The 24917-nt window shown below is 38.4% G+C and overlaps 1 protein-coding gene across 1 annotated transcript in view; it reads right to left on the bottom strand.

Moving 5' to 3' along the window:
* LOC126252684 (zinc finger protein 543-like) overlaps window positions 1-4787 on the bottom strand; it is a 52479-nt gene extending 47692 nt beyond the window's left edge. The window contains exons 1-3 of the mRNA XM_049953591.1: window positions 4632-4787; window positions 3477-3623; window positions 3243-3399 (exon numbers count right to left, since the gene is read on the bottom strand). Of these exons, the coding sequence (XP_049809548.1) occupies window positions 3243-3399; window positions 3477-3623; window positions 4632-4769 (442 nt within the window). The 5' untranslated portion in view covers window positions 4770-4787. The remainder of the gene's footprint in view (window positions 1-3242; window positions 3400-3476; window positions 3624-4631) is intronic.
* Between the last annotated feature and the right edge of the window lie 20130 nt (window positions 4788-24917).

Consider the following 24917-nt stretch of genomic DNA (forward strand, 5'->3'; position numbering starts at 1 on the left):
CCACGCATTCATATAATTGATTCACTTTGATGGGCAATGGATCCATCTCTTTCAGTGTGGATGCACAATTATGTCAGAGTGCTGCAGGAATCTCCAAATGGCGAGCATGGAGGACATAGACAGGGACTGCGCATAGGTGGCACTACGTAGGAGTATGTGTCAGCTGAGAGGCATGCCGACATAGTCTGTGCAGTTGCAATAAACATTGTCTCTAAATAGTGCAGGGGTTAATGCAACTGCCTAGTAAGCAGGACAGCCTGGGTTCGAATACCAATCTGGCACACATTTTCACTCATTGCCGCTGGTTCTGTGTCAAGTCCCAATGCAGCTGACATCAACAGTCCCTTCCTTTCCCTTCCCCTCCCTCCACCTTCAATTAACACAGACCACACATGTCTAGGAGAAGGGTAACATAAGTGATCCACTACAGAACTGTTCAATCTCACAGATGTCTGTCTGTTGTAGAATCCTAGATCAGAACAATCTCCTCCATGTCAACCACCATAAATTCAGCAATCAGAGATTGTGCAGAGCAAAAATGACACTCTTCTCACAAAACATTCTGAAAATCACAAATCAAGGAAATTGAGTAGATGCAGTATTTACTGGCTTCGGAAAAGAGTTTGAGCCAGTACCACATGAATGACCATTAATGAAACACTGATCATATGGGCAGTTGATCATTATTTCTGACTTGTTAGAGGAGGATACAGCATGTTATCTTGCATGGAGACTCACTGATAGATGTAGAAGTACCTTTAGGTGTGCCAAGGGAAGAGTTTTTGGACCCTCATTGTTCATGTTGTATATTAATGACCCAATAGACAATATTAACAGCAATGTTAGATATTTTGCAGATGACACAGTTATCTATAATGAAGTACTTCGTGTAAAGAGCCGCAGAAACATTCAATCAGATCTTGCTTAGATTTCAAGGTGGTACAGATTGGCAACTAAATTTAAATGTACAGTGATGTAACATTACGCACTTTACGAAAAAAAAGTAGTATCCTATGACTACATCAGTAAATCACAGTTATAAAATTAGTGTTACACTGCACACCCAATCTACGCAGCATCCTTGATCATCTTTATGCCTCACCTACTCCCAAGCGCTTGCCATATGGTGCATGCCATTTTGGAAGACGACTTAGGCCCATACACCACATCCTACTCTAGTTCTGTCACAGGTTTATCCTGTCCTAACAGAAACAAGGCCATCTGTGGAAGCAGTCATATTACATATCAGCTTTACTGTAATTTCTGCACAGCATTTTATGGGCATGTGACAACCATCCAGCTGTCCACTGGAAAGAATAGCCACCACCAAACTGTCTCATATTATATATTCAAAAGATATTATGAATATTGTTTGCTAGTACAAGAAAGAAAGAGAAATAATTTCATAGTGGCCTCCATACATACATAAAAAGCAGAGGCAAAAACGCCATGTATAACTGAAGAAATAGTAAAACTTATTGATGAAAGAAGAAAATAAAGGAATGCAAAGGATCATAGAGGAAGGCAGCAATAAAGGCCACTCAGAAACAAATTTAAGAAACTGAAAATAAAAACAGAATGGATAACAAACAAATAGCAAAATAGAAAAATAGAGAGAGATACTTGTAAGCAAATTTATGCAGCATACAGTGAAACTAAATATGGGTTCATAGACGTGAAAATAAAAGCTGTTATTCTACAAGGTGAAGATGAGACCTTTTATTATATAACAGAAGATAATTGGCAGAAGTTTGTGCAGCATAGAAGAGCTGTAAATAATTGTCGAAAGAGAGACTTGTTGTCATGAAAGAAATAGCAGATTCTGCAGTGAGTGACAACATCCTCTGAAAGAAACTCAAGTATAGGTCCTGATAAAATTACTGCAACTAATTGCCTTCCATTTATAGTATTTTTCCATCTTTTAACTATCTGCTTGACATTAGAGACAAAGGAATTTAAGAGATCATGCATAAAATACAATGCCATTCAAAAACTTCATATTCACCATATGCCCTCTAGATAAACTTAATGCAATATCTGTATGGTCAGATAAAACTGTATGATCCAAGTGTGCCTGACAGAACATTTTTACATCTAAGAAACTCTACAACAACCAGTGCGCATTAAAGTAGACATTCTGGCTTGCACCAAGCATACAAGCAGTCACATTCAAATAAGACCAAATGTGTTACTTTTAGTATTAGCAATAAGCTGCACTACAATTCATAAAGTTTTCACTTAATTATTATTGTACACTAAAAACATCAAGAAAACTAAATGGCAAGAGTGTGATAGTGTTACCACCCCCTCCCACCCACAATTTTGTTTATGGTGACAAGACTAATCTGCAGCATAGCCTGAGATCTATGTTAGTTTAGAAGGTGACATTCTAGGCAAGCAAAGACAATGAATCTGGGTGCAATGTCCAAGTCAGTGTTATATTTAACACAATTTTCACTATAAAAATGGAAACAGAAATGTAAATTCAGAAAAGGTGCATTAGATACCATGGTCATATGGTACACAGAGAAACTGTAAAAGGATTTTAAAGCCTTTGTGTGAATATACCATTTTAAAAAAAAGACAATGGAAGTTGCACCGCAACAATGCACTTGCCTATACACTACTTCTGATCTGCAGTTATCATATGAAATATCATACAACTGTCCTGGCTCCCCCACATTAATCATATGGTTTGGTCTCAGCAGACTCATATCAAGGAAATTTGACAGTGTAATTTGGCACTATACCATGGAGTGCATTCAAACAGTGAAGAGACATTGGGAACGAGGTGTAATCATGAAAGGGAATTATTTCTGAGGGAACAATGGTTAATAAATATTGCACAATGAAGTGCAGTAGTCTGCTATCTTTCTGAACATACATTATGAAATATAAACTGAGAGAAGAATGTCAATACAAGGATTGCATGGGATGCAATCCCTGTTAGAAAAAGAAAGCACAAAAAATACCACAGGAAGAATTAGAAGATGCATTCTTTTTACATAGAGCAATGATTAGGTGTAGAATGAACATATGGTACATGACAAGAAGAAACAAGGATATAGGTCTATACTTAATTTTTGTTTATCACCAGTAGTAATATACGCTAAAGTGGCCTTTTTGTAAAAATATTCACACATCATTTATTAAGTTTTAAGTAAAAACACTTCTATTAACATAACCACAAAGGCTTTTGCAATGGACCTGTTCTACTTCTATTAACTGCCCATTTCCAGTACCTTCTTCACAGCTGTCAGTTTTCCTATCCACATCATTTTCAGTATCAGACTCCAAAGTTACATTAAGCGGCAATTCCAGCATTTCATCCTTGATGTGCATATCGTCAGGATCATTTTTGACCTCTATGGGTTGGTCATCATGGGCTTTTTCCACAACCTGTGACATATAATTAGCACAGATCCAGTTATTTGGTACAAAAAGGTATTACATCAACCATTTATTTTATAACATACCAATGTATTATATCTTGCTTTTATCTGCAGAAGTAGTTCTAGCGTATGCTGAACTCTTGTTGCTCTTTCAGTGAACCTATGCAGATCATCAAGTTGATTATGGCATTTATCACAAACCTTCTTCGGCAGATGGTCGTACATAGATACCTGTTAACAGCATTAATCAAACTTTTTACAAGCAGAAACAAACTTTTTACAAGCAGAAAGTAATTATTTCACAATATAAAGAAATGGAGACTTATATACAGAGCTTGAAAAGTTTGTTTTCAATATGGATTAAACTCATTTAACTTATGTGCTTATTGTGTTACTCAAAATCCAAATGGGATAAGTTAGCCAATCCATACAGACAGTGTGTGTAAGTTGCATACAATTTCATAGGTATTCACAGGATCTTCTATATGTACTAGTATGTTAAGCCTTTAAATCCTTACTTAATTTACATCACTATTCATTTTAATCTCTCACAATATTACACTCCTGAGGTTATAATTCATTATTCAGCTTATTTGTGAAGAAAATATGCGTCTAAACTAGCATTAGACTATAAGTATCGCTTATAAACGTTTTACAAACAGAAATACATAGTTGAATTTCAGGGGGAAGGTGTATCAAAAACACACAACAGTGTGGTTAATAGTGTACTAATCACCAAATTTATGACTATGAACGGTAACGGTAAAAGCAACTTCTCACACAAAACAACAGATGTGGAATTTCTGACCATGGAAAGTGTATTAATTGAAAATGGTGCTAACAGCACTTCTTTCTTTCATTCTTGCACAACTACTCTGTATAAATTTGTGTGTATATCTACTTCATGCTATGTCTAAGGTAATTCAGATAAGTTTCCTAGCATACATTAAAACAGAATAGTAATTCTGATTCACAGTCCATTTTATGTTTACACAAGGGATTAATGTTTTGTTTTGGTAAGGATGCGGGACTTCACTGGTAGGCCAAATGCTTATTGAACTACTTCCGGTTTCCCATTTTATTTTTGTTTTGGTGCTGCGGTAAAATCGTACATTAACGGAATAAATAATTTACAATTCGTCTTTTTTAATTAGTCAACACGACATTGACAGCTATTGACGCAAAAGATACATCCATACACTAAAGTTCTGTAACACGGAAAAGCATGTCGTTCCTTACTTCAATTCTCAAGCACTGAATTATCTTTTCTTCAAGACACAGTCCCATGCCTTCCGTACTGTAAATAAAAATACCACCGTTCCCCTCAACTGCACATAAACGACAATAATTTTCAATCCCTCCGGCATTTGGAGCCATTTTATCAGAGACTCTACAGTATAGGACGCGGACTTGTGGAGAGCGGAGGCAATTTTGTCAGCATTGGTTTTATTGGGTGGTTTTGTTTTCGAAGCCAGAATTGATCTGCTTCTGTTTATGGTTCAAATTAACTGAAGTACTGATCTTATAGTTCTATGTGAACTAAAATCTCAGAACATCCGCGTGTAAGAGTAATGTCCATTATCATATGTTTCCTGTTGACATTAGGTATGACATTAGCAGATCACGTTCAAATATCAATACGAGTGGATCTGTAACTTCGATTCATACACAGATCCCACCACCGCGGAGCGCGTAGAGAGCTGTGGGATAGGGGGTTGTGAAACGAGTCATGGTATTCCTTAATAGTCACATGACCACAACGACAATCATCAAATAATGTAGTTATCGATCTAGAGGTGTTATTTATAATTAAGTAGTAACAGGCGGCTAGAGGCCCCTCTACACGAAACAGTCAGTCTGCGCAGATATGCCGTTAGTTCTCTATAGGAGAAGATATGTGCAAAACTGGAAGATGGTGTTGGAGGTTTGCGCAACATTCCCCGAATTTGTGGGCACCAATGAGCAGACAACTCGTAGCTTGCGGACAGGAGGTCGTCGCATTATGACGCTGTTTGTTTAGTCTAGTGTTTCTTTTCTGTGAGTGCACAGTGAATTTTAAAATGACATGCACGTGTCAGTGCTATAGAGAGGCCATCGCTAAATTTATTGAAATGTGTAGGAGCTACACTTGTTTGTGGAAAATTAAGAGCAAGGAATAGAGCGATCGAGATAAGAACAGGGGTTGACCCTCCGGCAAAAAAGGAAAGGGTAATGAAAAATAAATTCGTTGCGGACTATTTACCACAAAGAGCTAAGCAGAGTAACGAAATCTGTTCGATAGAGCGCCGGGAAGGATGAAATATATACGCCAAGTCTGTGGTGTTTTGACCTCTCCTCTTCTGAGTGATTCCGATGAAGATGGATTAGATGATACACAGTTTAAGGTTCATCTTGTAGCTGATAGTAACTATTAGTTGTCTCTTGCAACTCTGTTCACTTATCTACAAGAGAAAAAGCATACAAGTAACAACTGAGGGAACTATATAGAAATTGAAACAGAAGTTTACTCAATTCCTTTTTTAGAAGCCACTGAATAGAAATAATTTCATTAAACAGAGGTGGCACAAGCGTATGGATAACTGAACCAAAATTCTGAGTTTTCCGTGCTTTGCACCTAGAAATCTCTCTCATTATGTTGACCTGCAAAAGAGATTGCTAGTATATTTTCAATCAGAAAGTGTGACAGTGGGGAGCAGAAAGTAGCCCCTTTTTATTGTAAAGAAGAGTGTAATCAAAATATTGTGTTAAACTGATGATGGAAGATCTTGCAAAAGTGCCTTCAGAGACATAGTGATTCTTCCACTTGTTTTGCTTTGTAATATGATACGAGATTCATAACTGTAGTGAATTAGAGCTGAACTGTAGAATTCACTACCACAACTCTAGAAGTAAAATTTTTCAGAAAGATACAGATCCTTGTCTAGAGTTCAGAATGGAGGTTTACATTTTGGTGCAAAAGTCTACAAGAGATTAGTGGTAGACTTCCGACAGAGAACTGAAAACCCCGATTCAGAAACAAACTAAACTTCAACTCATAGGCCACATCTGTAATTTCCAAGAATATACTGATGTTAAAACACATCTAAAACCGTAAAAATCTTTTCTGGGACTTATAAGAATTGATGGATTACAGAATTCAGGTACTTTACTTGCCTTCATCAAAGCCTGTTTCAGAAAAGTGTAAAGAGCTTTGCATGTGTTGGGTGGGTTTTCATAAAATGATTGATTCAAAATTGCAGAAGAAAATTCTAGAGCCTTGTAGTTTCTTCCTGTTTCCAGGAATCTTAACGCCACCATCAACCAATCATGTGGACATATTGCTCTCCTCATACAAATATTTTTCTGTATTATACAAAGTGCTACGAGTGACAAAAGACAATTACACGTTTCAGAGTCCATCCGCAAATAATTACACCAGTCGTTGAGTTCGCACTCTAGCTCGAGAAATAAGTTTCTGTACCAAAACTGGCTTTTTCTTAATTATGCACACACTTTCTGTTTCTTGCTTTTTCTTTTGCAACCAAAGTTGCGAACACATACCAAAATAGAATATCCTTCATTCGAGTTTCTGAATAAATGAAATAAAATAATTAGATTGCAAGAGCAAAGTCATTTAAATTTCTTTTATAGACTGACAGAAAGTGGACGAGCAGTAGTTTGGAACTTGTGTCGTATGTACACACAATATATGAAGAGGTTTATTCCATGCACATACATTGGCACTGATATCAATTAATCATGGAGCAGGAGCCACTTCAGAATTTCGTTCCCAAAATCAAAATAAAGAACACAAAACAGCGCTTTCTTCCAGAGAGCATAACTTTACAATAAAGTTTCCAAGGAGACAGAAAAAATACTAAAGTACATCTATTTAAAAAGGTAGCTAATGAGATATAACTCATAAATAATGATTACTACATAATTATAGATTATTTACTGGACTCAAGATGTGGGTTAATAATAAGGGGACAGCTACAACACCCTCACACATTAAAGATCATAATCACACTGTAATGCTTTTACAAGCAAATGGGTCAATATGTGTACTGCATGTAGTAATGCCTTGTCATTCTTGAGCTCAATATCTATCTCATCAGCAGGGATGCAGTCTCACTTTTCCAGACCAGCTGAAGGGAGGAAATGGTGATGTGCATGTTGTTGGTCCCAGAGTCACCATCAAAACATATTTCTATATATCTGTGTTGTGTGCATATTATAACCATACAGTCTTCTCCAAAATTCATATGAAATGTCTGACACAACCTTTTTTTGTATCCGGATAGTTATCAGACAATTCAGTGCTTCCTAAGGCCTTGTATGTGTGTCTTTATATGTATCATTCTGTCCTATTTGATAAAAAACTTGATATTCATTGCAAAGGATGTGGAAAGTTCTAGAAGGACGTGCATTGTCGTAATTATCAGTGGATTGTTGTCATTGATAAAATTATGTACATATAGTAAATTAAGAAACTAATCAAGAAATTGGAGTAATAAGTCCTTAGAAATAAATAACTAGAGACTGCAGAGATGTTAGCATGAAAGATCAATGCTTCTTATAACAAAATGGTAATTTAAAAATTCAGTAACTGAAGACCTCACTATCTTGAGAAACAGCTTAAAAGTTATTACCAAGTGATGTATTTTCATTTGTTATTTGTTTTTATGTCTTCCTCTGTAATTGATATTCTTTGTAATTACATTTCTAATTAACTCTCAAATTGTTTACAGTTCACAGTTTTCCAATTTCCAGAATTTGAGGCCTTATTTGTGCATTTTATGTATATAATTGGATAACGTATGAGCTCTGTACTACCATTGTATGTTAGTAACTAAATCCAAACTGTAATTAATTACATAACTAAAATAATACAAGAGACGTTATTGTAATTAAAGTTCAGAATGATTTTCTTATGGAAAACTAAAGGTATTACTATAAAAGATTGTCATTCAATATTGTATTTTATACCTTATTCGGCTGTAATATCAGTTTCTTTACGTTTTGTAAATTTTAATTTTAATATCAAAATTGTACAAAATTAATAATGCTTCGTTTTGGAAGTTCTATATAAAGCGATGCCATGATGAATCAGTTTTGAAGTTAATTTTGGAAGTCAAAGAGATCAGTGAAGTCTGTCCGTGTTTTGTTTACATGACGAGTGTGCAGTTCAGATGTCAATTAGTGTGAATAAATTTTGTGAAGCACGAAAATTTCGGATTCATTCATCAGTGGACCAGGTAGAAGAAACTTAAGTAACATTCAGTGTGAATCGTTACAAAATATATCGCAACTATTTATTTTCACAGTCTTATCATAACAAAATCCTATATGATTGTGAAAGAAACCCAGAATGAATGAATGAATAAATAAATTCTTCACTATAGGTGATCAAATGCTTTGTAGAAGTATTAGTCAATAAGTGTTGATTGTAATTAGCTATTTAATTGATATAGACTGCTACTATCATGAAGTCTGAAGTGAACTTCTTGAAGACAGTATGACTAGAACACAGACCATTACTGCCAGTGTCTGGTCAGTGAGGACAGAAAAGTGCAGCTGCCCTTCTCCACTAAAAGAAACAAATCCTTCACAAATGGAACTCACGGCTGGCTCACCAAAAAGGCAAGCATATCAATTCAGAATAAGTTTGAGGAAGACGAGAATATGTAATGGATATTGACTAATAAGCATGTGTACCCATAGCCATTTGTAGTAAAATCTCCAACCCATTTTGTCTTGCTGTGAAACTATCATAAATCACTCCCTCCCTCCTTCTAACTCAGGCGATATAGAGTCCACATGTTTCTCACTTGAGATGTTGCGAAAGTGCTTCTGTTTCTAATGAAAGGAGGTGCAATACTCATTCACTGCATAATGGTGCTTAACCATCACATGTTGCTCTTTTCCATAGTTGGGTGTTTATCGCATAAGTTTCTTGAGCCGTAGATTATATGCACAATAAACATTATGATTTGTAGCACACATACACACACACACACACACACACACACACACACACACACACACACACACTTGTACACATACAGAGTGTCTCTCTTAAGAGCTGTCAGACATATTTTCTTTGGTGCTTCAGCAGATGTTTGCAATTTTGTTTATGCATTGTGTATCTGGAGTCAGCCCAAACAAATAGTGCTCATCATGTCTTTCATGCGACGCCCAGTGTCGGCGGAAAGCATCGGTTTGTTTCCCATTACAGACAAATGATTTTTAAAGTGGAAATTTAATTCGATAGAGTGCTCCCAGGTTAGGCTATGGCGATATTTGTTTTATCGATATGTATTAACAACGAGATTGAAATGATATTTTGGTGTGTCTAGGGCCTCCAGTCGGGTAGACCAGTCGCCTGATGCAAGTCCTTTTAGTTGACGCCACTTCAGTGACTATCATGGTCATGAGGATGAAATGATGATGAAGACAACACAACACTCAGTCCCCAAGCGGAGAAAATCTCTGAGTGGACTGGCAATGGAACCCTGACCTCTTGTATGGCATTATACTGCACCAACCATGCCAACTATGGAGGCAAACAACAAGGGGCAATAAAATCCGATGAATAACCAATACTCCATCGGCGACAGCACTACCCTGGCCCACACTGACTGCTGTCGCCAAACATGCGGCGCTACTGGTTGTGAATCACTGCTGGAGGGATCATATTGTTAGACAGAAACAGATTGTAATAATACTTGGAAAGTGTACTTTTAAATGGAAAAATGCCTACCATCATTCACAAATTAAGGGAAAGGTAAATTAGAATGTGAGTGGTGTTTGCTGCACTGCAAGTCGTTTACGAGATATCGTATATTTTGAAAAGTCTGTACACCGACGGTTGTGCCATTCAACCTGTATAGTTGCTAGGTAAGATGTTGTAAGTTGGCTTACAGTGTGCTTTTGTGGTCTTTGAGTGCATTGCAACTTGCAAGTCAGTTAGTGTGTCACAGTAAAATCAGTAGGTCGTGAGAGAACGATGGGCTTTACCAATGCAGAAAAAGCTGACATGCTGGTGGGGTATGGAGAGTGTAGGAAGAATGGGGCGCCATATATATATATATATATATATATATATATATATATATATATATATATATATATATATGGTACCCCATCCCCTCAAGAGTGTTTAAGATATATTTCAAAAACATAGAGGCAAAGGTGGAAAAATGGGCCCCTGCTGGTATTATGGACCCCCTACATATTTGGAAGTACAGGCCACGAATTCTAGCGGAGAGCACATGAAATACTAGAACTAGTCACCAAACTTCACTATAGAGTGCGCAGACGTAGTAGCTGTCATGGTTTGTCAGTAGTTGTGCTGTGAATTTTTTCGCTGTCATCAAAAGTTTGAAAGGCTAGTGTTCACTTGAATAAAACTCAAATTTCTAACATGTTATTAGTAAAACTAAGGTAAGGTACGTATTTGGTTTGTTGTTGGGATGCTGTTTTACATTAATTAACGTCGGTTGCGAACCAAACTAACTGTAGGCAAAATCGTTTTTCCTAAGATGGCGAGGGTGGATATATGGGCCGCTTTTCCTGCTGGTATTATGGGCCCCGTAAAATCAATCAGATTTTATGGGACCATTTACAAATATTGCTACCCTTTATGCTTCAGGTGCCTCGAAGACATCTCGTACCCCCAAAAAAATCGAAAAGGCAATCGTGGGACAAAGCAAATATAGCAAATGCTATTGTAGCTATTAAAGAGAAAAAAATGGGGTTGAAAAAAGCGGTTAAAGTGTACGCTGTCCCTCGTTCTACGCTCCAAAGGCTTTCGCGAGTCGATAAACGAGTTGAAGAAATAGTTAATATTAAATTGGGCCGTCCACCAGTTTTACCACAGGGTCTTGAAGACAAAATGGTTAAATATCTTCTCATTATGGAATCCAAATTCTACGGCTTTGCCAGAAATGAAGTCAGGCGCATGGCCTACCAGCTTTGCACAAGAAATAAAATCCCTCATCCATTTGTAAAGGGCTAAGTTGCTAGTCGAGCTTAGTTTGACCATTTTATGTCATGGCATAAAAATATTCTGTCTATTTTGAAGCCATCCACAACTTCGATTTCACATGCTCATGAGTTTAATAAACAAGCTGTCGAAAATTTCTTCAATTTACTTGAAGCTGCGTTCAGTATCTATAAATATCCTGCAGACAGAGTTTTTAATGTAGACGAGTCAGGCCTTAGTGTTGTTCAAAGCAAAATTTCTCGTGTCATCGGCCTGAGGGGAAGTAGGCAAGTTGGTACATTATCTGTAGCTGAAAGAGGATCACTTGTAACGTGTGTGTTCTGCATAAGCTCGTCTGGTACTTTCGTCCCACCGATGCTAATTTTCACCAGGAAAAATATGACTTTATACACTGATGAAAGGGGCTCCACCTGGCTCTATAGGAAGGTGTCATCCCTCTGGTTGGATTCAGAGCAACCATTTCACTGATTGGTTAATCAATTTTATCTCTAAAACAAAGCCATCAAAAGATGATCCTATTTTGTTTATTTTCGATGGCCACCATACCCACACAAAGAATATTGACGTAATTGACATAGCTCCTGAACAGCACATTACAATAGTTAGCTTGCCTCCGCACACTACACACAAGCTGCAACCACTAGATAGGAGCTTCATGGGACCACTTAAAAATCATTATAGTGACTACAAAAGGCAATGGATGCTGCACAACAATCGGCCTCTTGGACCATACGATATTTCTGAGCTGCTTGGGAATGCATTCCTGAAGTGTCAAACAGCCATTTCAGGGTTCAGAGTCACTGGAATTTTTCCTGTAAATCGCAAATTGTTTAATTATATTGAATTTGCTCCCTCTGAAGATGTTGATGTTCAAAGTCTGACTGTAGATGCTCTGAAAGCCAGCAAAGGGCGAACTCCTAAGGACAAGCCTTCAAGTCAATCAGCTCAATGCATTTATCCTGGCACATCATCGACATTACCTACACCATCTGCAAGAGACTTGGCAGAAGCTGGGCCCTCAGTATGCTCTTTCCCACAACGTTTTGGTCATGTTTTTCCTCAAGACGTATTGCTGATACCAAGACCAAAAAGAAAATTGACAAACAAAGGCCGTAAACCCATTACTTGTGCTGTTGTAACTTCTCCTCATAAACGTGCACTAGAAGAGGCAGAGGAAAAGAAAAACAAGAAAACTAAGAAAAAACAAGACAGAAAAGAAAAGAGCAGTACAATGAAGAACGGCGGCAATGAAGAACAACCAAATTCTCGAACAAGTAGGAGAAATAAGTTAGTGTATGAAGATGAATCAGATGAAGAAGGTGAAGAGGCAAGTGTAGGTTTTGATTCGTTAGAATCCCTCCCAGACATTGAAGTTGGTGTTTCTGTCCTGATGTTGACGATGCTGTATGTCTATTATGTGAATGGGTTTTTTCAAAGGACACAAAAGCTGAACTTTGGGTCCAGTGTATAGCCTGTGAGATATGGGCTCACATCGAATGTGCTGGATGTGAAAAAGATGCTTATGTGTGTGACTATTGTAAATAGACTAGGCGTAGGTTGTGAATATCATCCCACCAATAGACTAATTAACAATATTCAGAGTGAATCTTTCTTCCATTATATACAAAAATTAAAAAAAATATTTTTTTCAAACTTTTGTTTCTTTTTATTTCAAACTACCTTGGGGTCCATATTACCAGCACAAATTCTTGACACAACAAAATGCAGACTATCAGGAAAAGAATAAAATTTTGTTTTAAATATTAAAAAGTTGAACCAAAACATGTTGTAACTATTGCATGACATACTAGAGAAATGTTTTATGTTGATTTCAGGTGATTATACTAAAAATAAAAGGTGTTATACAAAAAAACAAAGTGGGGGCCAATTTATCCACCTTTACCTCTCTCTCTCTCTCTCTCTCTCTCTCTCTCTCTATATATATATATATATATATATATATATATATATATATATATATATATATATATATAAGACCAAAGCCCCTGACGTATTATATTGGGTATATATATATATATATAATACGTCAGGGGCTTTGGTCTTATTCTTCCACTGAATACTAACAGTTCTCCAGGAGGGTGTCGTGTGCCTTTCTATCAGTGAACTAACTTCATACTGAATATGGCTTCATCTCTGAATTTATTATACATTTTCTTCCTCTTATACTGTAGAATCAGGGCACATGTCCAATGTGTGGAAAGCTAACGTTTTTCTCATTTCAAAAATACATTCGCTTGAGAAAACCGTAAAATTACCAAAGCTAAGACAATATGGCTGGAACGTACTCACCTTTAGAAGGTAAAATTCTGAATACTGCCAAAAAAAAGCGCGCACACACACACACACACACACACACACACACACACACACACACACACACAAATTTTAACCCTGGATAGCTAATGCCAGTAGGAACCAAAATTACTAATGTTGTGTAGGTCGACAGCACACCATTTTTAAACTATGGAAACTTGGCGCCATGTGCTCCGATTGGCTGTGAGATTGCCCTGTTGCCATTCGTCAGATGACAGGTAATGCTATGGCTGTCAGTTCCCACATACAAACGTCCATCACCCAATCACTGCCCCAACGTGATACACACACATGTCGAATAGGTCTTGCTGTTTGTCTCCACCTCATGTCAGAGACGTTCACATGTAAGCTTCGCTTCGGAGCACACAGACACATTTCCTGCCATTTAGTCATACAGTAAGCATGGCAGCACGGTATTTGTTTCACGAACAATGAGATATGGTTTTTGTTTACGGGCTAGAAAATGGTGATGCACATGAAGCTCAACAGTTGTATGAGGAACGGTACCCAGCAAGATGCCACCCACATGTGCAAACGTTTACAGCAGTTCACGGGTGACTTGCCAAAACAGGCTCATTAGCGGGATATCATGGTGATGCTGGAAGACCTGAACATGACAGGATGCTGCATTTGAAGAGACTTCTCGAGTGCTTCGAGGAAGCACTTATGACTAGTACTTGAGTAGTTGGACATATTCTCTTTTTCTCTGTGAGGTATTGAAAGGGTTAAACAAAAGGTTTCGAACGCTAAGCCCATTTTTTGATTGTGTTGATAAGAAAATATTGGCCCAGAAGTTGTATCATTATGGAATATGGGCAGTAGCTCACAATTGGTTCACCTCTTGCTTTAAGAACAGCAAATGGTCATCCTCCACAGTATTGAGAATGGCTATGATGTTGGGTCGAGTGGGGTATAGTTAAAAGGGGGATGCCCAGGGATTAGTGCTGGGGCCACTTCCGTTCCTGGTATGTCATCTAGTATTACAAGTGATTCTAAATTATTTATGTTTGCTGATGACTCTGGTAGTAAAGGAAATTGTGTGCAACACTGTTCCATATAGCGCAGTTCAAGTCATAAGTTCATGGCTTGTAGAAAATAAACTAATGCTAAACCACAAGGAGAGTTAGTTTTTCATAGTTTCAAACACACGATTCAACAAAACTTGACAGTCTTATTACACAGAAAGAGAGTATGATTCGTGAGACTAAACAATTCAAATTTCTAGGTGTTCAGACATATAGTAAATTGTTGTGGCAAGTCCATATTCAGGATCTTGTTCAGACACTGAATGCTGCCATTTTACTAATAGAACAGTATAAGAAGTAAGTGATAGTTCGATATGAAGAGTGGTGTGCTTTGCTTGTTTTCATTCGCTTATGACATATGGTATTTTTTGGGGTAAGTCTTCCCATTCTCAAATGAGACTTTTGGCTCAGAAACAGGCAGTTCAGGCAATAAGTGTTGTAAGTTCGCGAACCTCTTATCGACCCTTGCCCATTAGTATACGTATTCTGACGTCGGCCTCTTTACATACTGGGTTGTTATAATTAAACTTTCCCTATTTAACACATTGTAATATGGAAAATAATTATCGTGCGCGTACCAAACTTTGTAACATTAATGTTAAGGATATGGGGAAGAGAAATAATGCAGAATCAGTTCAACTGAAACACTTTTAATGTGCTGCTTCATTACATACTGGTACCATTACTGCTAGAAAAGGGGCTCAATATGGAGCCCACCAGTGCCCAAATGTGTCTGAAAGCGCGGGATTGCATTCTGCACAGCAGAACGAAGCATGTCCGTAGGTATGCTGGATACCTTTCTCGATATGCTGCGCTTCAGATCAGCACATGTGTGAATGTTCCCCTTGTAAATTCTGTCCTTCAGGTAGCCCCACAACCTGAAATCACACGGATTGAGATCAGATGATCATGCCGGCCAAGCACTTGGAAACGATTGGCTGATAATTCTATCGTTTCAAAATGTGTTTTGGAGAAGCAGGAGAACGTCACCAGAAGTGTGAGGCGGGGCCCCATCTTTCATGAAAACTGTTGAGTTCAATGCGTCTCTCTCCTGTAGGGCGGGTGTGACATGGTGGCAAAGCGTATGGTAGTAATTCTGGTGAGTCACACTGCAAATCTTTAGTTCTTGCGCGCCAGCTTGTTCAAAAAAGAATAAGTCAATGTTGAATGTGGCCTTGAATGTGACACATTCACCCTAGAGAGTAACTTCATGCACAGTGACTGGAAGTGAAGATCCCAACTCTCGGCAATTCTGTGTGTTCACCTCACCCGTGAGAGAAAAATGAGCTTTGTCTGTCTATAGGATTGTCCAGGGCCAGCCCCAACAACTTCAATCCTTGTGAGAAAGTGGAGAGCAAAGTTAACAAGTCGTTGTACGTCCTGTGATGCAAGCTGCTGTACAGTATGGATCTTGTACAGATGGCATTTGAGAATGGTTCTAAGCACCTTCCATACAGTGGACTACAGGAAGTTCAACTGTTGTGACACAGTACGTGCACTGCCTGACGATCAGGAACTGCGCCCAGCGTTGCCTGTCATAGCAACTGTGATTTCACCAGCCACCTGTGGTGCAGCCTGTCGTCAGTCGTCAGTTCTCCAGTTTATTTGAAATTCATCCTCATGTTCTGCACAGCAGGGGGAAAAGGGGGTCCCTTCCATAATCGTTTCAGTTCACAATATTCTTGAAGTGCAACTGCAACATTACTGTCGTTTTTTATAATATAGTTTCACCAATAATATCCTGCACCTTTTGTCCAACTCCATGTTGACATGTCAACAAGTGCACTGTGACTGGTCAGGTGTGTGAGCCTATGAATCATGATGACTGATCATGAAACCTCGTGTCCATAGTTGGAACTGGATGGTGGCGCTGTAACGCATGCAACTCATGCACCTCATGCTCTGGACATTAATGCAACCTCGTTTGGTACTCATAAGGAATTAGTTTCTGTGTTACAACATGTTAAATAGGGAAACTTTAATTATAACCGCCCAGTGTATAGTATTTAATGTTGTTTCTTGTTAAAAATATGAGCTTATTCCCAAGAATTAGCAGGTTTCACTCAGTCAACACTAAGAAGAAATACAATTTGCATTTGGATCATAGCTCCTTGGCTCTTGTGCGGAAAGGCGTGTAGTATCCTGCTACATCTATTTTCAATAAGCTACCACAAGAATTCAAATACCTTAGCAGCAATCCAAGTGCTTTCAAATATAAACTGAAGAGTTTCCTCATGGGTCACTCTTTCTGTTTTGTCAAGGAGTTCCTTGAAAAATTAAGCTAATTACACTGTTGATTGTGTTTATATAAACTTATAGCTTGTTGTATTTTTAGTATTTGTAAACATTTTATTGCATCTGTTATTACTTTTCTGTTGCAATTTCATGTAGTGACACATTCCACGACCATGGAGATTTACTCCTCAGTTTGGTTCGATGTAACTAGACATGTAAAATATAAAAAATGGTCTAGGGAGACATAATGTTATAGGAGTGTACTGATTTACAAATTTTTGATTATGGTGCACACACTGACCAACATTGGTGTGACACTGTACTCCTTCCATACTTGACTCTTTTCAGTGGTGCATTTGACCCTAACTTCATTTTTATGGATGACAATGTGCGGCCACATTGAAATGATAGGGTATTCAGTGAATGACCAAACCTACTTGAATCCAATTGGGCACATGTGGAATGTGTTGGAAAGATTTATTACAGGCATGTCTTCATGCACCAATGACTGTTCAACAGTTGTCAACTGCACTGGTGGAGGAATGATTGCTTTATCATAATAATTTCTCACTGGCCTTCTGCTAAGTATAGGAGCATGCAGTGTTGTACATGGTGATAACATATCTTATTAAGCACCATGTCCAGCCTTTTGCAATATCCAGGGGACCATCATCAATTGTGATTTCAGTGCAATTATTGTCTTTCAATAGAAGTGTCATTTTTTTCCATCTCACTGTATATTTCTTTCAATTGCCTTCTGTACAGTTCTCTAGCAAGTTTCTTTGAACTATCCTACTTGGCATCATTTGACAGTTACTTTCACCCTTAAATTTTGTGCACCAGTGTATTACTTATTAGCAACAATGTTAGTTGTATGGTAACCAACTCTTTCGACATAGATGTTGAAGGTAGAAAACTCAAACATCCAAGATGGTGGATGTCAGGAAATTGAAAAATTAAAGAGGGCAGAAGGCAGGAGGTTTATTAAAGATAGAAGATGGTAGGATTTCGTAAAAATTAATGATGGTTGATGGGGGGAAATTTAAATATTAAAGATGATAGATTGTGGAAAATAAGAACTAATTAAAGACACTGGATTGTGGGAAATGAAAAAAAAGCTTTTACACCCGATGACAGAGTAACGTTTTTTAGTTATATTCACGCATACTACAGTATTTCCACAAGCTTCTTTACCTGAATTGGCACCATGTTCAAGATAAAAAAAATAGTACCAGAATTAATGTATTAAAGAAAAAAGAAAACGTAATTTTCTTCACCTGAATTGAATACATTGATAGCATTTCTCTCTCTCTCTCTCTCTCTCTCTCTCTCTCTCTCACACACACACACACACACACACACACACACACACACACACACATGCACACACATACACACAATGACCTACAAGAATTTTTGGGTCATATTATAAAGTATGCAGTTATGCTACAGTATTTCCACAAGGTTCTACTTCACATGAAAATCTGCGCCATGTTAGATAGTATTCGATTATTTATCAAAAATTTTCCCAAGCTTGCATGCATATGTCTGTATTATTTACCAAAAATACGTAAGCTCTTAAAATTCTGTCTGCCTCATCAGCATTCTGCATCATCATCGTCAGTAACAGCACCAAAAATCACTAAAGCAAGGGCATCCATACGACAGTTTGTAGGGAGGTGGAGTCATAGACTTGGGGGTATGGACTGTTTTTAATGTACTGCAAGATGAATTGTGACTTGTAAGTAGCTATAAAAAAGTTCATTTTCAGTGTTGTTAAAAACCTGTGTAATATCGACTTTTTAATCAGTTTCTTGAAAGAAAAACGCCAGACCATAGTATATTTATTTCCTTTCCTTAATGTACGGAGGTGGGGAGTGGGCTGCATTCCCCACTTGCCCTCAGGTATGGTCACCCTTGCACTACAGTATTTATATTGCTGGCTAATGAGAATGCCAGCTGTTAGCAGTTGGAAGTGGCAGTCATCTATTCTGGCTTTTCAGCTACTCTGGGATCTCAACTACAGGGAGGAGTGTTAGCTGAGTCATAATGAGTAAATGATAATCAGTAACAGTAAAACGGTTTGTTAGGTTATGTGATGACGAGATAGAGCATATAATTCATAAAGAAAGAAGTAACGAAATTGTAGAGATATAGTAATGTCCACAAGGAATACCTATTGTGTGAACCTAATATTCCATGCATGCTGCCAACATTGAACTACGATTGTTAGATGATATCTGTTTAACGTTTTTTATGCTAAGAAGTAAAGTATTTAGCAGTATTTAGAGAAACGATGCAAATCGAAATATGTCAGACAAGACAAAAAGTGGCTTTCCATACATAAGTAGCACAAAGATCTAATTACTGACTGACACCACTCATGGGAATTTAATGTAAAACCACACATGCTAACTCCTCACGAAACTGGACTATAAATCTACAGATTTCAAACAGATGACCACATGTTGAAAAATTCTCTACTGCCTTGTGAAAGTTTTAGAGTAATAAATACCAAACAAATAGGCCAAGACATTCTTAAGAATTATGGAATAGCTACCTACTTGCAGACTACTGGGATAGGACTAAGTATCATGATGACATATACTACAGTTAAATATTCAATAGACTAGTGAACAATATGTACAAACAGTTGACAATTTTAACAATCTAATCTGGCAGATTCTCTATCGCAGATAATCTGTAATATTCTCGCATTAGAAGTGCCAACTTTTAAAATCTGTGTTTGCTTATATGTTGATGATATTGGCAGCTTCTATGTATACAAACTACGTGCAAAATTTCATAAATTGAAATTAGTATTTGCTTCATTGTTTAGCTGCAAAGTATTAAAAATTCCAATGGAGTTTCCAACATTTTTGTATTCTTGCACATTTATGTATTGCTGATGTTATACACTCCTGGAAATGGAAAAAAGAACACATTGACGCCGGTGTGTCAGACCCACCATACTTGCTCCGGACACTGCGAGAGGGCTGTACAAGCAATGATCACACGCACGGCACAGCGGACACACCAGGAACCGCTGTGTTGGCCGTCGAATGGCGCTAGCTGCGCAGCATTTGTGCACCGCCGCCGTCAGTGTCAGCCAGTTTGCCGTGGCATACGGAGCTCCATCGCAGTCTTTAACACTGGTAGCATGCCGCGACAGCGTGGACGTGAACCGTATGTGCAGTTGACGGACTTTGAGCGAGGGCGTATAGTGGGCATGCGGGAGGCCGGGTGGACGTACCGCCGAATTGCTCAACACGTGGGGCGTGAGGTCTCCACAGTACATCGATGTTGTCGCCAGTGGTCGGCGGAAGGTGCACGTGCCCGTCGACCTGGGACCGGAGCGCAGCGACGCACGGATGCACGCCAAGACCGTAGGATCCTACGCAGTGCCGTAGGGGACCGCACCGCCACTTCCCAGCAAATTAGGGACACTGTTGCTCCTGGGGTATCGGCGAGGACCATTCGCAACCGTCTCCATGAAGCTGGGCTACGGTCCCGCACACCGTTAGGCCGTCTTCCGCTCACGCCCCAACATCGTGCAGCCCGCCTCCAGTGGTGTCGCGACAGCCGTGAATGGAGGGACGAATGGAGACGTGTCGTCTTCAGCGATGAGAGTCGCTTCTGCCTTGGTGCCAATGATGGTCGTATGCGTGTTTGGCGCCGTGCAGGTGAGCGCCACAATCAGGACTGCATACGACCGAGGCACACAGGGCCAACACCCGGCATCATGGTGTGGGGAGCGATCTCCTACACTGGCCGTACACCACTGGTGATCGTCGAGGGGACACTGAATAGTGCACGGTACATCCAAACCGTCATCGAACCCATCGTTCTACCATTCCTAGACCGGCAAGGGAACTTGCTGTTCCAACAGGACAATGCACGTCCGCATGTATCCCGTGCCACCCAACGTGCTCTAGAAGGTGTAAGTCAACTACCCTGGCCAGCAAGATCTCCGGATCTGTCCCCCATTGAGCATGTTTGGGACTGGATGAAGCGTCGTCTCACGCGGTCTGCACGTCCAGCACGAACGCTGGTCCAACTGAGGCGCCAGGTGGAAATGGCATGGCAAGCCGTTCCACAGGACTACATCCAGCATCTCTACGATCGTCTCCATGGGAGAATAGCAGCCTGCATTGCTGCGAAAGGTGGATATACACTGTACTAGTGCCGACATTGTGCATGCTCTGTTGCCTGTGTCTATGTGCCTGTGGTTCTGTCAGTGTGATCATGTGATGTATCTGACCCCAGGAATGTGTCAATAAAGTTTCCCCTTCCTGGGACAATGAATTCACGGTGTTCTTATTTCAATTTCCAGGAGTGTATTTTGTTGTATTGCTTTATTGACATTTTCATCATTTTTGTGCTTAGACACCAAATGAAATGAGACAAATCAGAATTATGGGAAGCTAAGATGACACAATTTGAATTAATGTGATGACTGTAAACAGTAGGGCTATATATAGTACAAACATACAGAAGTTTGCACATGAAAAGCTGTAAGCAAGCTATTACATATACACAATCACATTTAGTTTTTTAATTCAAACTGTGATTAAATCTAAAAAACGGTACATGTACGGAAACTCTTCTTAAGAATACAAAAAAGCTATAGGATGTTTACATACATACAAATAATATCTGTTACACATAGTTTAATATCGCATATGGTCAGTAATTTCTCACTTAAAAACTATTAGGCCTGAAGCTTAATAATGAGGCCAAGTGCTATGCAGAAAATGTATACAGAAATAACTGAACAGTGTTAAATTTTGACACATCTTGCATAATTGGTTTACTGCCACAATAAGAGCTTTCATCCAATCTCTAACAATAAATCTCGTAACAGACCACACCTTTCTAATTTCTCATATGTCAATTATATAGTGAAAGTGAAACTATGAAGAAATCACTAATATATGGTACCACATCATAAAATCCGGAAATTTTTATGTAATGCACGAATGGAAACAAAGAGAATATGGGAATAAATATTGATGAAATTACCAAAACATTTGTGTATGTGTTAATTTCGATTAAGCAGTCTGCACCAATATCGGCAAATTAATGTGAGAAGAAATTAGTCATTGTTGGTGCTGCAAATAAAGTGAAAGTAGACATATTGTGGATATAGTTCATTGGATTTACACAATTGTGCAAGAACGAGGGTATTTGTTGTTTTTATGTATTTGTAATGATGTTAGTCCTCGTGTACTGATTACAGAGCATTGTATTTTTCTGTCTTTAAGGCTGTTACGTGCAGCTCTGTAAGCGATAACAAGGAAAATATGGTGTGAAATTGCGAAAGGCAGGAATCCGATGCGTCTCACTACTAGTGCTATATGCACTGTATGACACAAATACAGAAGGTATTGTCTGAATACTGTATCAGGTACAGTGACTATCTGGCTACACTTCGAAATATACGGTTTGCAGACAGAGTGAGGTACTTTGTAGAAAAAATTTACAACACTCACCTTGTACACAGAAGCTTGCACAAGGCACTTGCACAGTCCTTCAGACGAGAGAGCTGACATATGCACTCCTCATGTTGTGCATGATGGCACTGTGTGATATGCCGATCATTGCCACTTGCGCCATCACACACAAGTTGTTGTGTTCATAAGTATCTGAATTTTGCGGCATGTTCAAAAATATCCAAACCATCGGAATTTTGCATAAACTGGTGTTGTGTTCAGTACTTAGTACTTTTCTATCGATTTGTTGGATGCTTTAACATCGGTCCACTATATTTCACAATCTATGCTAATACTATGAATGTAGGTTAATTATACAACTGATCCTTAAGGAATTAGTGCTTCTTAACTCTATAAACCACTTTGGAAAATCGTGGGTGACTCATACAGTTTTCATTATTGCATTTGACTCTCATCTTGCCGATTAGGCATCTGCAAGACTGAACTAGCTGTCTCAACATTTCGCTTGTTCCAGCAAGTCTTGTCTTACTATGACATGCAGTCGACATAATATGACAAACATGTCGATTAGACATAGGTAAGCCTGCCTCTTGCTGACTTGGCAAGACTTGTCGAATCGGTGAAGTAGAAGCATGACATTCTGGGAAATTGTATCCATATGTATGCACAGTCATAAGAAACTGATGATTCATGGCAAATTACTGATGCTTGACCATCATAGCTGTCATCTATGGACACGCAGGCAACTCTCCAAAAAATGTTGGTGTAATATATATTACTACTAACCATCTTAAGTCTTTTACCTAGTAATTACTTTTTCTCATTCAGTGTTGCAGAATCTGGAAGCATCTGGAGACAGAGCTGTGACTGTCGAAAATATAACTGATCAATCACTGAGAAGTGGAGAATATGCAGTGATCGAAGGATTTCAGTGGCTAGTACCTGATCAATGAAGAAGAAGAAGAAGACTGCCATAGGAGAAATCTCATGAATATCACCATGCCAACCTTGGGGCTAGTAATACTAATGTATCTGTGTCAAGTTAGCAATGATCGGTCAACCAGCACCAAAATGCATTAAATTAGATGATATTGAGTGGGTTGCCATTGACATTTAGAAGTCCAATATGTACTGGCATGATATCTGATAAGCTAGCTATCTCTTGGATCTATCTTTTCACATATTTGTGAACAGAGTTCATCAAATGAACCAACCATTTAAAATCATTTCTTTGCTAGTCTGCAACTTCCTGTTGCCCTTGTCAGGTGAAGCACAACAAATGTGTCTCAATACAAAGAATGCAAGTTTAATGCAGTATGAGATTAGTGATTATTGTTATTTGACTAATGTTATAGATAAGCTGTTAAAGAAACTTAAGGCTTTTTGAGAGACTCTGGTTGGACTGAAGGAAATAGTTCATCTGTGTGTTACTGTCAACAAAAACAAGTGATTTTATGGAGGACTATAAAACTACAAAAAGTGATAGTAAATAGACATGCAGTAATAAACATTCATTCACATGAAAATACCTTGTCTAAGTGGCCAATTCTGGAAGATTTACATTTTGCAACTCAGAATGCACATAGTGTGTCTATTTTATATATGTAAACAAACTAAACTGCGCCAGCATACAATACCAAGCTATCGCTTTTTCGATTCCCTCGACTTTCTGGCGTGATCTCTAGAAAAATGTGTCTCATATTTAAAGACTGATGATTTGAAATAACAAGAGAGTATTCCCCAACAGTGACCTGTGTAATTTGATCAATAAGAAAGGCGTCGGTCGTTACGAGTGAGTAACTGGAGGGACAGTTACTGCTGGCAGAGGTGATGAAAAATATTGCTGCCAGGTGAAACAACAAAGAACTGGACTGCCAAAGGACAGGTGAAATGTGGAGTTCATTTGAATACAAGGCCTTAGAAGATTATTTTGACTTATATTTGAAACACAACATCTCGTTTTTGGCCAATATGTTTGAAAACTTTTGCACACTCTATCCTAAAACATATGAACTAGATCCACACTATTATGTGCATTACTGAAAACAAATAAACTGAAATTGCAACTTATTGTGGACACAGAACAATTACAGTTTGTTGAATGTGGTATTAGAAATAGTATAATTCACAGCTCATATAGACATACAGTTACAAAGAATAGGTGCATGGATGACTATGATGACAATAAGGATGAGTCTTTCGCCATTCACCTTGATGTTAACAGTCTGTATAGCTGGACCATGTTGCAGTAGCTAACACTCTCTGATTTTAGATGGATGTCAGTCAAGTGTTTTGATGATATTAGTATACCTGATGATTCAGAGGTAGGTTAATTTTAGAGGTGGATCTTTAGTATTCAGAAAATTTATACGAACTTCACTCTCATCAACCACAATGTCTGGAGAAAATTGTATTAGCACCTGGCATCAACTAGCTGGGAGATCCATAGTAGCTCATTTCCACATTATACAACAAGAAAGAACATGTGTTT

Source organism: Schistocerca nitens, chromosome 1 (assembly GCF_023898315.1).
Source record: "Schistocerca nitens isolate TAMUIC-IGC-003100 chromosome 1, iqSchNite1.1, whole genome shotgun sequence".
In the NCBI taxonomy this organism is placed as follows: Eukaryota; Metazoa; Arthropoda; class Insecta; order Orthoptera; family Acrididae; genus Schistocerca; species Schistocerca nitens.